Source organism: Hyposmocoma kahamanoa, unplaced genomic scaffold (assembly GCF_003589595.1).
Source record: "Hyposmocoma kahamanoa isolate Upper Pololo Valley unplaced genomic scaffold, ASM358959v1 176585, whole genome shotgun sequence".
Lineage (NCBI taxonomy): Eukaryota > Metazoa > Arthropoda > Insecta > Lepidoptera > Cosmopterigidae > Hyposmocoma > Hyposmocoma kahamanoa.
The window spans coordinates 1-14712 of NW_020653707.1; the positions used below are offsets into that span (position 1 = coordinate 1).

At 37.0% G+C, this 14712-nt stretch overlaps 1 protein-coding gene across 1 annotated transcript; it reads left to right on the plus strand.

Annotated features, from left to right (window-relative positions):
- The first annotated feature begins 70 nt into the window (after positions 1–70).
- On the plus strand, positions 71–12645 carry LOC113225856. The gene is made up of 7 exons (XM_026458306.1): positions 71–264; positions 2768–2875; positions 5380–5703; positions 6850–7044; positions 9029–9173; positions 10092–10268; positions 11551–12645. The coding sequence occupies exons 1-7, from the start codon at positions 163–165 to the stop codon at positions 12483–12485; spliced, it is 1986 nt and encodes a 661-aa protein (XP_026314091.1). The 5' UTR covers positions 71–162; the 3' UTR covers positions 12486–12645.
- Positions 12646–14712: the final 2067 nt, after the last annotated feature.

The window sequence follows — 14712 nt, forward strand, 5'->3', positions numbered from 1 at the left end:
GTTCCATGGACAATTGATTTGCCGGAAGTGAGACAATATTTTTTCGAGAAATATAATAATCCAAAAAATGTGATTAACTTTGATGACCAGAGAGTGAAATTCGATAATATATATCCGGATAGTCCGCATAACAGTCCCTACCCTACGAATTACGAGTCGAAAATGCCTTACAAAAATCAAAATTACCATGAAGAAAAGGATAACGACGTTTACGGAGAACGTTACGCGGAGGATTATAGAGACCAGTCTTATATGACAAAGAAGGTATGTACGACATTAAATTTTTTTCACTACAAGAAAAGTTAATTTAAAACCACGTACATTTGTTAAAGTTTATAACAATACCGCTTGATGGTGATGGCAAACATTATTATAGTGGGCTGACAAAAACCATTTTGCTAATGGTTTTACCGGAAATCGAACCCGGGACCACTAGATAAAGTGCTAACTATTTATCCAGGGAAGTTACTATTTTTTTAATATTTACTACCCATTCTATTCATTCATTTTAATGAAATTCACTAGGAAATGAAACAATTTTTCCGGATTTAAATTGCGTATATTTGTTTTTTCAAACAATCCGTGACCATGGGACCTGTAAAGGGCCAGAAACGTCGGAAATAGTTTCATTTCCTATGTGTAACAATCGCGAAAACCTAAGAACTCGATATGAAATTCACTAGTTTATTGTAATTATTAATACAAAGATCGAACAGAAAGAAAAATGTCGTTGATTGATGAGATTTTTTCGATTGAATGTTTTGTTAATTTTAAAGTTAATTGATGTGCGTTAAAGAAGACATCTGTTGTTGAGAAGATACTACATTCTATTCCTTCCGATGCTAGTCGTTAGATACCGGCCGCAAGATGGCAGCACGTTAGCAAAGGTATCAACGATATAACAACTGGGTTAAGTATTATTATAGTATTATTATAGTATTATTATAGTATTATTATAGTATTATTATAGTAGTATTATATTAACAGTCCTATGACCGATCATCGTTTTGGCTATGGCGGTTCTGATAGCAATAGACGCCTAAGACACTTCCATTGTTTTTTCTTCCGTGGTGGTCCCTTTTACTATTTTCTATTGATATTTTCACACGTCTAGCTCACCTAATGGAAAGTGATTAAGGTTTCTGCACCGTACAACATTTTGGTCAACTTAGCAACCTACTTATTGTACATACAATGCTCAAAAATACAGTCGACAACTCCTTGACAGATAAGCATTCAAATCTTGTTGTACATACATTAACTTATTATGGAAATTCTGGTTTACGTCAACTCAACGTACTTACCTATTCTATCCTGTTAATCAGAGGCCCAAACTCGATGGAGCATGTTCAATCAACTTGTTTTTTTTAATATATAATAGACACACGCTTGGCCACAATCTCATCTGATGTTAAGCGACGATGGGACGCGTTTACCTAAGAAATGCCCATTCACTCTAGCCTTGAATAGCCCCAAATTGTACTTTTCGGGAAATACAGATGCCTAGGTAGAGCATTCCATTCCTTTGCCGTACGCATCAGAAAGGAGGAAGCAAAGCGCTTAGTGCGAATAGGTGGAATATCAACGACATAAGAATGGAGTGTTCCGGACCTTCTAGTTAACCGAAGGAGGAACGGTGAGGGAGGAACTAATTTGAAAACTTCCTGCGCACACTTCCCGAAATGTATCCGATAGAAAAGCAGACTACTTTTCTGCGATGGTAGAGATTTTGTAGCTTCGACTCCACAAGAGAATTGTTGAACTCGTATTATTAGGATGGACCTAGTGATAGAGTGAATGAAATGTGGGTGGTTTAGTTTAAACTAGAGTCATGTTTATTGCTCTGTCTCCAGAATATGTGACCAAATAATTGAAATTAAGTTTTTATTGAATTTTCCAAATGTCTTACCACAATGGTATATTTAATTATTTTTTGTGAAATTACTCCACTAGCTTGTTATAATTATAAATACAAAGATCGAAATTCCTTCGAACCGACGTCTCTTAGCAAACCATGCGAACTAACGAACGAACCAGCGGACCTCACGAATTTTTATTCTATGTGATCTTTGTTTTTGGTTTTTAACAACTTTTTAGCCGTAGCGACATCTGTGAGAAATCTATGAAAGTATTTCTTCACCCAGTTGGGTGTCTTTACAGCTACCAACAGCTAGCTAGCGATGTCGCTTTTATTTGTAATTAAGTTTTTAAGCCGTTTGTAAGCCGGCTCGAAGCATTTCCTTTTTAAGTGTTCGATCTTCGTATTAGTAATTAAAATTAAAATAAAAAGTAAAGTTAATTGATAACCAAGCAATAGGCTTCACACGTTGCAGTTAGAATATAAAATTATGGTTTACCTATACTACAACTATATAATATCTATTAACTATCGCCTTGAAAACATTTTGGGCACCCATTAATATAAATAAATACTTATTTTAAATTATATGCGATAAAAAATGAAGCTTTTTTATATTAAGTTTATCATTTTCTAAGTTGAAACCTACATTAAAAGTATTTTGATTGAAAAGTCATATTACACAATTGAAGACTACGTGTTAGATATAGATGTATGGAAAGACGACATGAGTCTAAATATGATTCAAAGTGTATTCCATAGCATTTAAGTTTATTTGAAAAGAGCTATGCTGAGTTTCTTGCGTTCTTCTCAGGGAAATCAGCGTAGTGATGAAATGACGTTTTCAAGTGATTATACCTATGGAATAAATAATTATTTGACTCTGACTTGAAGTTTTATGATATCCAGGTGCACGACATCGCCTCCCACGGCAGCGAATACCTGGAAGGCCTGCGACGGTCTGTCGAGGCCTATGAGGAACTCCTCATCAACTGCAGAGCGATGAATTTCACAAATGTAAGTACAGGTGCTCAAACCGGTCAATACCAGCACCATGTTGATAAAAATTCATTCTTAATGAAGTAGAATAGTTTCTCTTATGTTTAGCGCTTGTGCGCATGGCATATAGTTCCTATTCGTTCCGAATCTGAGACTATAAAAATCTAGAAACTTGTGCACTAAGTCCGATACGAATCGGGAAAATACGAAGGTCTCTTGTACACCTGGAGATAATGATCCATGTGACATTTCGGGACGTCATTTCTCGGATTTGGAACGAATAAAGATCGGATACGCGTTTAAAGTCTGATTTTTAATTAGAAATGACAAAATTAACGTTGATTAGGTCTTTCAGGGTTAGAGCTTCTTGTCAAAGAGTTTCTGCAGGGAAATCCGGCCACCTTATCTATTTCTGCCGTCAAGCGGTAACGTGAGCAATACTGCACTCCGGTTTTCAAGGGTAGAGGAGCTGGTGAAATTATATGGGGCTTATCTATTTATGTCTCAGAGTGACGGGCGCAGTGGCAGTGTGTGTGTGATTTAAAACTCGGAGTGGCGCTGCAACTGCTATAGACAGACGTGTCACTTAACCCAGGCTCACTACTTGTTCGTCCCTGCGGTTCACGGCGCATTGTACGCTATTATAACGTTTGTGTGAGACCTCGGCATCTCTTACGTAGTACTATTAAGTAATCTGCGGTTAGTCGGATATTTCGGATAGATGTTTCATATCAGTACAGAGTACTAAAAATACAACCTCCACAGTTCGTGGAATTACATCTATTTGCCAAGTTTTATTGAAATCGGTTACCGGAAAGTGCTCGAAACCGGATTCATCCCCTAGTTTGCCACCCTTAGAGGTGGAATATATTCTTTAAATTTAAGTGGGACCACTAACGAGGTACCCTTCAACAAAAAAGAATCATCAAAATCGATTCTGGAAGTCGATTAAAAAGATGGTTAGTTCTAGTTCAGATACGGTTACATGACCTCTGGCCAAGATCGTGGAGCGTGCAGGTAATTATTACGAAATATCGGGAAAATAAAAAACGTCGTGCCGCGGTCGTATATGTATTTAATCGTTTAGCGAATAACCATGAAAGTATTTATATTGTAGAAAACACGGGCGCGTTAAAGAAGGAAACCGCCGATTTAGGCATCACGCAAAGGTTTAACTACTTTAATGTCTTGTGTCGGATACCAGCAACCGGTAACTAGTGTATTATTGCTTAATTCGATGTAGAATAAATATCAAGCAAAAATGTTAGATTTTTAGGGTTTTAACGTCAGACCTTTTTTTTATTACACAGTATATCCATAACAGTGGCAAAAATCTGGAGAGCACTGCCACTGCGCCCGGCGCCTTCACCACGACACAAATTGACAAGTTCCTGCCTGTAATTTCACCAGATATTGTCACTTTTTTCTGGTTCCTGGCCACTTTTGAAATTTTGAATCGTTCTCTAAACCTTTCTCTTCTTATTTGTGAACGAACTTTTGTATAATGCATTCAGTTTCGTGGTACGGTCGCTTGTACATTTCTTTGGCCGAATTTAACATTTAGTGATATATACGTTAGGCAATACTGTTCTCGATTCTGATCGATTTTGAAAACAAGGGACGAAAATTATTATGACCTTGCTTAGTAACGTTTCGTTTTTGTTTTCAGTTTCGTAGTATCTACTATCAGTAGCATCTGTAATTTCGATAATTTTTGCAGCACGTTGCCTCGAATGTCCGAATATAGTGAGCAAATAATGACTTATTAATTATTGCTATTATATAATTATTACGAATAATACAAAAAATATATAATGCAAAGAATTAACAGTGCGCTGTCTTTACAAAAACCTGGAGTTGGTCATACATATGAGTTTGTTGCTTTCGAGGACGAAGGTGGTCTAGTTTATCCCACCTAAGATGCTATCCAAATATGCAGAGTAGCAGAGTTAGATATCCGAGAAATAATAAACAAATCACACGCATTTCACACGAGGCCGTCATTAAGTAAACCTCTTTGGATTAATAAGATTTTACCATATTTTGTCAGCAGTAACATTTTCAATTGTCTTGCCATTTATCAATTTGATCAATTACCAACAGAAAACCGTCTAGTAAAATTAATTAAGGCAGTCGCAAGTTCATGTATTGACGTGCGTTTTCATTATTTAAGTTAATCGGTACTTGCGGCGTCTATCTAGATATATGTCTGTGACCTCTCTCCTCCCGCTCTCTTGTTTGTTGGATACAAAGATCGAACAACCTCGGAACGAAATTAGGCGAAAAAGTCGGAGATTCGAGTCCAGTTTTTTTCCAGTTTATTCGACCTCTGTATCAATAATAGTACCAAAGTTTATCAATGATTATGTATTGGACATGTTGATCTAAAATCTTTTGCCATCTTTCGAGTATTTTTAAAATTCCCCTTTCACAAAAATTCCTGTTTACGTTGAAATACAAATACATTCCGTACATGAAGTTATCTACAGACACAAATGAACGTTAACCATTGACTGCCACAGAACGGACGTCTGACACCGGTGCAAAACAACCTTCCGCCAAACGCATATCAGTTTGGTATCCAGCCGTCATTCGTCAATCAGTTTAGCAACCAGCCGCCGAACGCAAACCAATTTAGCAACCAGCCGCCAAATGCAAACCAGTTTAGCAACCAGCCGCCAAATGCAAACCAGTTTAGCATCCAGCCGCCAAATGCAAACCAGTTTAGCAACCAGCCGCCAAATGTAAACCAGTTTAGCAACCAGCCGCCAAACGCAAACCAGTTTAGCAACCAGCCGTCAAACGCTAATTTTGGGAACCAACCACAAAATCAGCTTGTAAGTCAGGTAGGTAATATTTCTTATTATTTTACTTATTGTACTGAATGTCATGATGTTTTTGATGATGATGTTACCTCTTTCTGAAAATTCTCCACTAGTTTGTTGTTATTATAGACACAAAGGTCGAAGAAACACAAAGAAAAATTCCTTCGATCCGGATGGACTCTAACCAGCTTATGAATTTCTTTACGTGCTTGATGCAGATCTTTATTTTTTGTTTTAACGGTTTTTTGCCGTAACGCCACCTGCGTGGAACCTTTGAAAGTTTTTTCTCCACACAGACGAGAGATGTCGCTTTATTAATTGCAATATTTATTTCATTGAATATCGTGATGATTTTGCTACCACGATAGTCATATATTTGCCGCGTTATCAACAATCGCACCATCGTCGGGTCAGACATAGCGGGAATCTTGAATTATTGCCTCACAATAAGATAGGCGTGTATTCAATCAATTCTTCTTCAATTAGAAATATTATTACAGACTAATAACACAGGTACTCGTTTACATAATTAAATTATCATATCAATTAAACAATGAGTCTTAGGACCATGAGGATAGAAATGGAGTAAAAATGTGAAATATGATGAGTTCGATACTGAGGCCAGCTCAGTAGGTCCGATTCATTTGGTCTCAACAATATGCTGGCTCCGTTTACAGAAAGAAAGAAAGAAAGAAAGACGGGAAGAAAGAAATATTTTTGTTCAAAAACGAAACAGCGCAGCGCATATACAATTAACAATTACCAAACATCATATAACATGAAAAAAAAAATCGAAATAAAAAACAGAAAAAACATAACAATTACATCTACTTCCTGTTTTTGTGTTATTTGTGTAATACACAATTAACATATTAGACTCATTCTACCAACATCACAATTGACAATTGTCACATCCAGTTCTACTAGCTCTGTATTGACCACGTTCAAGCGTACTGCTTGACATTTCTCCAGACTAGTCGATAGGTGGCGTTGTAATTAATTACTAGGCAATCCTAGATCTACAATTAACTGTTAGGTGGCGCTGCTGTAACGATGATGGGACTTAATTTTATCTGATTTTTGTTCCGACACGAACTTTGATTCAATTTCCATATGCCAGCGCCAAAGTTGTCAGTAACAATGTCGTCATCTTGATTAATTCCGCAGGTACCAATAACTACAAGAGCCCTAATACCAGGCTTCAGACGCCTGACATCCATAACCACACCAATGTTTCAACCGAGTCCGCAACAGTGTGAACGCGCCACACAAGCTCGCGAGCATGTTCGCCGGCTCGCCGAACTTGTTGTCTGGGCGACCAGGGAGCTTGAGGATAGGGCGTATGCTAAAAAATATGACGGGGTATGTTTCTTAACCTAATTTAAATAATTTTTTTTATAATATCAAGTGACGGGACGTCAAGTTGTACGCCTGATGGTAAGCTAGACGCCTGTCCATAACAGTTGCAGTGCCACTCAGAGCTTTAAATCGCAAAGATTCGAGGGGCACTGCCATTGCGCCCGTCACCTTGAGACATAAGTTGACAAGTCCCATGTGTCTGTAACTTCCTAACTGGAACACAGTAATGCTGACATTAATGCTTGGCGGCAGAAATAAGTAAGGCGGCTGTACTTCCCTGGATTGCTAATTTCGCCAGAATGTATCTAGGGGTCTTTTGTCTTGTCAACAAGTGGTTTCTAGAAAGACCAAAGGATCTGGGGGTTCTGGGTAGTGTCTCCGAAGTTGTGTTATCCTGTTACTCATAATGCGGGGTATTCATAGTATACACCAGTGTGAGACCAGGTTTTCGGTAGAATTCTCTGGCATCTTTATAGGGAAGTTCAGAAAGTTTAGCAGTGAAGATCTTCTATGCGGCTGATCACGCAAGTGACTCTTCCACTGGATACTTCATGAATTAAAGAATGCGTTTTAAAATACATATGGCGACATCTAGGTATGGAAAGAAGAAACTAAAAATAAAATTAATCAATAAAAAAATATTCTCCAATTAATTTAAAGTCGACAAGAATGAACTTCGTTTTGAAATAAACAAGTATTCGACATCTTTAAGAAGAAGAAGGGTTACATAGTTTTAATGGTAGGTAAAGATTACGGAAGGCTCAAACTAAAACTTTAGAGAAACCTAGAGAATACCCTGAAGATGTGTACTTAGGTGTTACTAAATATTGTAAAATATTCTCTAAAATTAATGTAATAAACAATGATCTTATGTACCTACGTAAATAAGTGGCAATTAGCAAGAAATAGATTTGTACATATATACTAATATAAACTGAGTATTATTTTTTTGGAAATGAAATATTTTTTCGGGATTTTCCGAACAAACCAACGATTCGGGCCCTTTACAGGTTCCCTCGTCACGGCTGACTGAGACGGTACCCCTACACTCTATTCTAAGGTATAACGTTACAAAATTGAGTTCTTAGGTTTTTGCGATTATTACACATAGGAAATTAAACTAGGAATATTTTCCACGACTGTCACACGAGCTTTGTAAAGGGCACAAAACGTTGGTTTCTTTGAGAAAATAGTGTCATTTCAAATTTGCAAAAATTACTAATTTAAACGACTTGTTTTTATTTTAACAAAGGATATTCCAATTTACGCTACATAACATTTGCAACATACTTTAATTAACAGTAAAATAGTTTCATTAAACCTTTTTTTTACTTCCATTGATCTTTCGTAAGTTCATAAGATTGCAACAAAACAGACGTGCGCATCTTTGACTGTAGTTTGTTTTGTAATTAATTTGTATATATTTGAACTTTATATTTAACTGCCTCCGTGGCGTTCGGCCACCTTGAGGTCCAGGGTTCGATTCCCGGACCGGGAGAAATATTTGTGTTGCCTACACGTATTTCTCTCGTGATAATATGTGATTGTCTATGTGTGTGCCCATGACACCCGCGACGCAGGGTTTCCCTAGTGCGAGGCGATGAGTTTGTGCGTAAATTTTTTTTTATTTTTAACCGACTGGTGGGACTGGACTGGAAAAAAAAGGAAGAGGTACTTAATTCAACGTGTTTTTTAATGATTCTTTTTTTGTTGGAACGAGGGTACCTCAATATTGGTCCTATTTAAAATTTATATCAAATTAAAGAAATATATATTATATTAAAGAAAATATTCCTACTCTAAGGGTGGCAAGCTAAGGGATGAATGCGGTATCGCGCACCTTCCGGTAACCGATTTCAGTACAACCTGGCAATTAGCCGTGGTTCCAAGAACTTTTGAGGTCGGCTTGTAGTACTCTGTACTGTACAGAGATAATTCTAGTTAACATATCACCGCAGTTGTAATACATATATCAACGTTTTTGCAGCATCATGATGATGACGATGAAGATGAAGAGGAAGACGAGGAAGAAGCGGAGCTGCTCCTCAAACTAGCTTGGTTCCTAGACCGGCTCGCATATCTAACTGGTTTCGAACCAAACCCAAAGAAATACATCACCACTCCGCCACCACGTAAGTCCTGGACACACGTCTTCCCTACAGGGTTGTCCAGGGCTACCTTCTTCGACGTGTGTTTTCATCACGATGTTTTGAAGAAAAGTAATTGTTGTTCCACTAGGCTTCGCTGTAAAAGACAATATCATACAAGTTTAAGAAGGGTAAGGGTGCTAGTCTAATTACAGGCACATGGGGCTTGTCAACTCCTGCCTCAGGGTGACGGGCGTAGTGGCAATGCCCGTCAGGTCTTTGTGATTTAAAGCTCTGAGTAGCACTCGCGTGTCGCTTACCATCGGATGGTTCTGCGAAATACCATTTGGATTCAGTTGAAAAACGTGTCAAAAGTACACCACCGAAAAGTTGCCTGCTTATCGGTGTTCTACAAGATAGGTATATCGCGGAGAGTGTACAATAGACTTGCAAGATTTAGTTCCGCCTATCAACCCTATAATAGGCCCGTAAAAATATACATAATTTCATTAAGACAGAAGTAATCCATAAACCTTACAACTAACTACAAACAAACTCACAGTACCACGATTTCGTTTAACTAAGATAAACAATTTTCTTTCGGGGAACTGTATACGTTTTTACAATAAGATTCCGGAGCATATAATTAAGATTATCATTTTCTAAGTTTAAAACTTACATTAAAGGGATTTTAATTTAAAAGTCATATTATAAAATTGAATTGTATGTGTTAGATAAAGTTGTATAGAAAGACAACACGAGTCTAGATTCCACACAATTGTGAATCAAAGTGTATTCCATAACATTTAAGTTTATTTGAAAAGAGCAATCCCTAAAGTTTCTTGCTCGTTTTTCTCAGGGAAGTCAGCTTGAAAAAATGAGGTTTTCAAGTATAAAAATTTTTACCTATGAAGGATTGACGGAGGTAAAATGCGCTTATCTTTTATTTAAAAAAACCCGCAGGAACAACAACCACGACACCACAACCCGGCAGTTTAGCACTGGTGCCCATCCCGCAGCCAGTGACGCAGTTCTACATAAACTGTCTCAAAAACTCTTCGTCACCCCTACCGGCTGTTGAAAGGTGCACCTTCCCTAACCCTATGCCTGAGGAATTAATAAGACTTTTTAACATTACTAGTGAGTATATCTTTTTTTTTCATTAATTTGTTTTGGCATACAACATAAAAAGAGAATTCACTTCGAACTAATACTAACTATAACACAAACTAAGCAGCGTTAAAATATGTTATTGAAAAATAAACAGAATACACCGACAAAATGTAATCATATTCAAGCAAACAATCAAGAACTCGGTTAACGTGCCCGCTATACTCGAGCCAAGCGGCATGTCGCGAACAGATGGCAAACGCCCGGACGGAATGACTCTCATCCCTTGGAGTATGGGCCAGGTGTGGGACGCCAAGTATGCCGACACACTTGCCCCATCCCATCTCCAGCACACCGGGAAGAGGGCTGGGTCCGCAGCTGAGCTGGCAGAAAGAATAAAGAGTAATAAGCACCAGGACTTTGGCTCGGGCTTCCTGTTTCAACCCTTTGGAGTCGAAACTCTTGGCCCGTGGCCCGTGGCCGGTGCCCTTCATCTTACAATTTTTTTTCAAAACAATTAATGAACTGTTTAGAAACACCAAGAGCCACCTCTCGCAGCTTCCTCGCCCAACGCATTAGCATAGCAATACAAGGGGGGAACGCTGCCAGCATCTTGGACAAGGACCAAGGGCGCGGGGACCCAATTTTAGTCATTTAATTTTATTCTAGTTTTAGTTTGTAGTATTTAAGCTTTTATTGTACATACCAAAGTATTTTTACTTATTACATCTTAGCAAGTCTTAGCAAGGGAAAAAATCCTGTGTTTTCTATGTCAGAAGAATTACGTAAAAAGAAATGCCAATAGTAACTAAAATACATAATAATTATAAACAGAAACATATACATATATCTAAATCGAATAGGTAATTCCACAGTTGGTCAAATCAAATATGTGATCAATTTTTGTCCCATCCATGGTTATATGTCATACAGCCCTAATTATTTAAATATGTGTGCATTATTTGTATTTATAAAAAGTCCAGAAGTATTTCAAATTACAGTTTGACAAGAGCAAATCATTATGGTATTTCCGAATGATGGAATAGTTTTTAAAACCAAATTTTTTAAACTGCATGAGGTCGCTTTTTAATTTATAACATGCGATTTATGATAAAAATGGCTAACAGTTTTCGGTAAAATATAAATTAAAATTGTAGAGTATTACATTCGGTTGTTTTCGTATTTTTATTTGCACAAAAGTTTTCTGTAGTAATTAACGCAGTAATATTCATATATTAAGTAACCTCATTTTTAATTTACTTTTCAGAGCTCTACTAAGGCGTAATTAATGACTGGAAAATATTTTTGACAGCTCCCACGACATCTACCACGTTACCACCTGACGATATGGGAGTCCTACCGCAAAACACCCAGAGGCCAGCCGCGTCAATGCTGTCAGAAGTTCTCCTGCCAGCTGAAACGTCAAAAGTGACGGCTGTCAAATCTATCAAAAAGCGATCTTTAACTGACAACCCCATGTTGTATTTCATGAAATATTACGCAAAGCATAAAGTTTGGCACAACGATAATACGGATTTGGGTAATGGTAAAAATTCTAACGATTATCATGCGACAAAATATTTGGGAAATGACGCCTTTAATGTTAATAATGAATTAATTGAAAGTGACAAGAAAAAAGTAAAAAGATCGGTAAAAAAATTTGAACATTTGCGTCTGCCCGAAGATCCTTTTCAAAACATAAGTTATGTTGTTAAACATAAAACGCAAAAAAGCGTCAATTATGTGAAAAACGACGGTGAAGCTCTCAAAATGAAAGCTATTTTTGATAAAATGCGCAAAAGCGACGGCTTAATTGCAAAAAACAGTCTAAAGAATCTACAAAGAACTCTTAAAAATGTTCAAAAACGGTCTATTGATTTTACAAAAGTGTTACCATTGAATTCTGTAGAAAATTCCAAAAATACAAAAACATATCTTATTGGCAAATTCCGGCCTGACAAAGGTTATTATAAAAAAGTACACAAACGATCTGTAGATTATGCCAAAAAAGTCTTGCCTGAAAAAAGTAGAGATCCGCAAGGTGATATAAGTTATTATGTTAAAAATAAACCAGGAACGAACTTTAATGCGGATCCAGTGCAAACAGCTCAAGCGAGGGCCGCATTGGAGCGAATGTTCCAAAATCCCAACATTGAAATAGTACGCAGATACGGATCTAGGGGTCCAGTATATGCAAATGTTATATTAGAGGGGGCTCTTCTTACTTTCGGTGATTTCGGACCTTAGGGACATCAAGTCATTTTCGTTGATTCTCATTGATGGTCGTTGATTTGGTGATGGTATTGGCTATTTTTTTGCAGTTCAAGAAATTGGCTTCATGGCGAAACTGGCATAGAAATTAAGACTATAAATTTATTAACTTTCTAGGTTGTACTCGATCGTAAATAGCATGGTGTTTTTAACAGATCATTTTAGTGTAACAAACACGTTTAGAAATTATAAAATTAAGTTTATATTACACTCATTAAAGCGACTTCTCTAGTTAGAGTTGGTAGTTGTAAAGTTACCTAGCTGAGTGAAGAAAAACTATCATAGATTTCTCACAGATGGCGCTACGACAAAAAGTCGTTAAACAACCGACATCTGCCTTTCGCCAACTAAAACGCGGCTACGTGACAAAATAATTTATTGAGATATCAGAAAAAACCATAACCCACGTACGTTCCAATAACACGTTAACTAATTTTAACTGTTTTTAAAAGATAATTTTGTGCTCTATTTTTTGCTATTTAAACGGTTATTTGACCATTTGTCACTTAACCGCGTTATAGTTAGTGGACGGCAGACATAATACATAGGTATTGTCTATGAATAAGCACATTGAAAAATTAGTTGGGTCTGATGAGTCGTTCCGTAACTCCGTAATTCCGTATTCCGTATGCTGAAGACGCAGGTTCGAATCCAACCCGATCGAAGGACTTTTTATACATCATTGCATTAATAGTTTTAATAGGAATTTTTGTGAAAGGACAATTTTAAAACTACCTGACAGATAGCAAAAGATTGTAAATCAACACGGCCAATACATAATTGATTCAAGTTTGATATTTATGTTTTTCATTATACTTTAATACCGCACGGACTCTTCAGTCGAACCAATGTTTAAATTAATATTCTCAGGATCATGCGTATTTTAATTTATTTTTTTTGCGTCTCATGGTTAAAGGACTGCCATTTTCACATATTTATATATATGACATTAATTTGTACATCGTTTTTTCTTTATGTTGTATGTCAAATAAAGCAATCTAGATTATTTTATTTTCTTATTTTTTAAACTTCAATGCGAAATGATAGTGGTCATAAGCTTGAAGCATAACTAATATAATAATCTCAGTACAGAGTACTAAAAAAACCGACCTCAAAAGTACGTGGAATTACGTCTAGTTGCTAAGTTTCATTGAAATATCCCCTAGTTCGCCACTATACAGGACTTGATACTGGAGATAATAAAAATAGGTTCTCACTACGACACTACTCAAAGTATATCGAGAGAAAAACGCCTTGAATTGGAGAAATAGCAAAATCAACTAAATAATTGCTAAAAGTAATTGCTCCTAAATTAAAGTTAGGCGCTATTTATAAAAATGAATCTTCATGCGTGAACAGCCACCCTTCGAGGTGGTTGATTTTCTTCGAAATGAAGTGGGACCACTATGGAAATACCCCGTTTCCAACAAAAAAAGAATCATGAAAATCGGTTCACAAATACCGGAGTTATCGCGTAACATACATACAAAAAAAAAAAAAAAAAAAAAGAACATACAGTCGAATCGAGAACTCCTCCTTTTTTGAAGTCGGTTAATAAGAAGAAGAATGATAACTCCACACAAACGTGGCAGCGCGGCCTCTATGTGTGCACGCGCTATTACTATAAACTTCGCACAATAGTAATATAATAAGTAATAATAATAATGCACACACTCATAGCCCTACACTGAATAGGCAAACCCTGTGTCGCGGGTGCCATGGACACACATATAGACAACCACAAATTACGCCCAAACTCACAACAAAAATACACTTATACCATACAAATATTATTGGGTCGACCCGGAAATTGAACCCGGGACCTCTGCGTGGCAGACCAGCTTGGTAACCGTACGGCCACGGAGTCAGTTAAACAATACGCTACACCATCTATATAAACTATACTACAAATATATAATTTTTTTCCTTGTGTTTTTTTGTGTTAATATAAAAAATACGTGTTTTTGTTTTTTTTTTATCTTGCCTAAGTTCGCGGTGCGTCAAAAAGTTTGGGAACCGATGCGCTACACGCACGTAAGTCCTGTAAAACCTACCAATCTGCTACGTACAAGTTGTCGCTCGGGTGGCGGTACCAAAGGGTTTTAGCGCGTTAAATATCGTGCTGCGTGGTCGGTCTAACGTTGACTGATATTTAGAATCGATTTTTTGAATCGTAATGCTTCTAAATCGATCCACAGTTCGG

What these genes read in the sequence shown, in the direction of transcription:
- LOC113225856 (XM_026458306.1), top strand. Translation starts at nt 163, where the DNA reads ATGCCTTACAAAAATCAAAATTACCATGAAGAAAAGGATAACGACGTT. An exon ending in AAAATCAGCTTGTAAGTCAG is followed by an intron (nt 5,704 to 6,849) that starts GTAGGTAATATT and finishes TTAATTCCGCAG; the next exon opens with GTACCAATAACTACAAGAGC. An exon ending in AAGACTTTTTAACATTACTA is followed by an intron (nt 10,269 to 11,550) that starts GTGAGTATATCT and finishes TATTTTTGACAG; the next exon opens with CTCCCACGACATCTACCACG.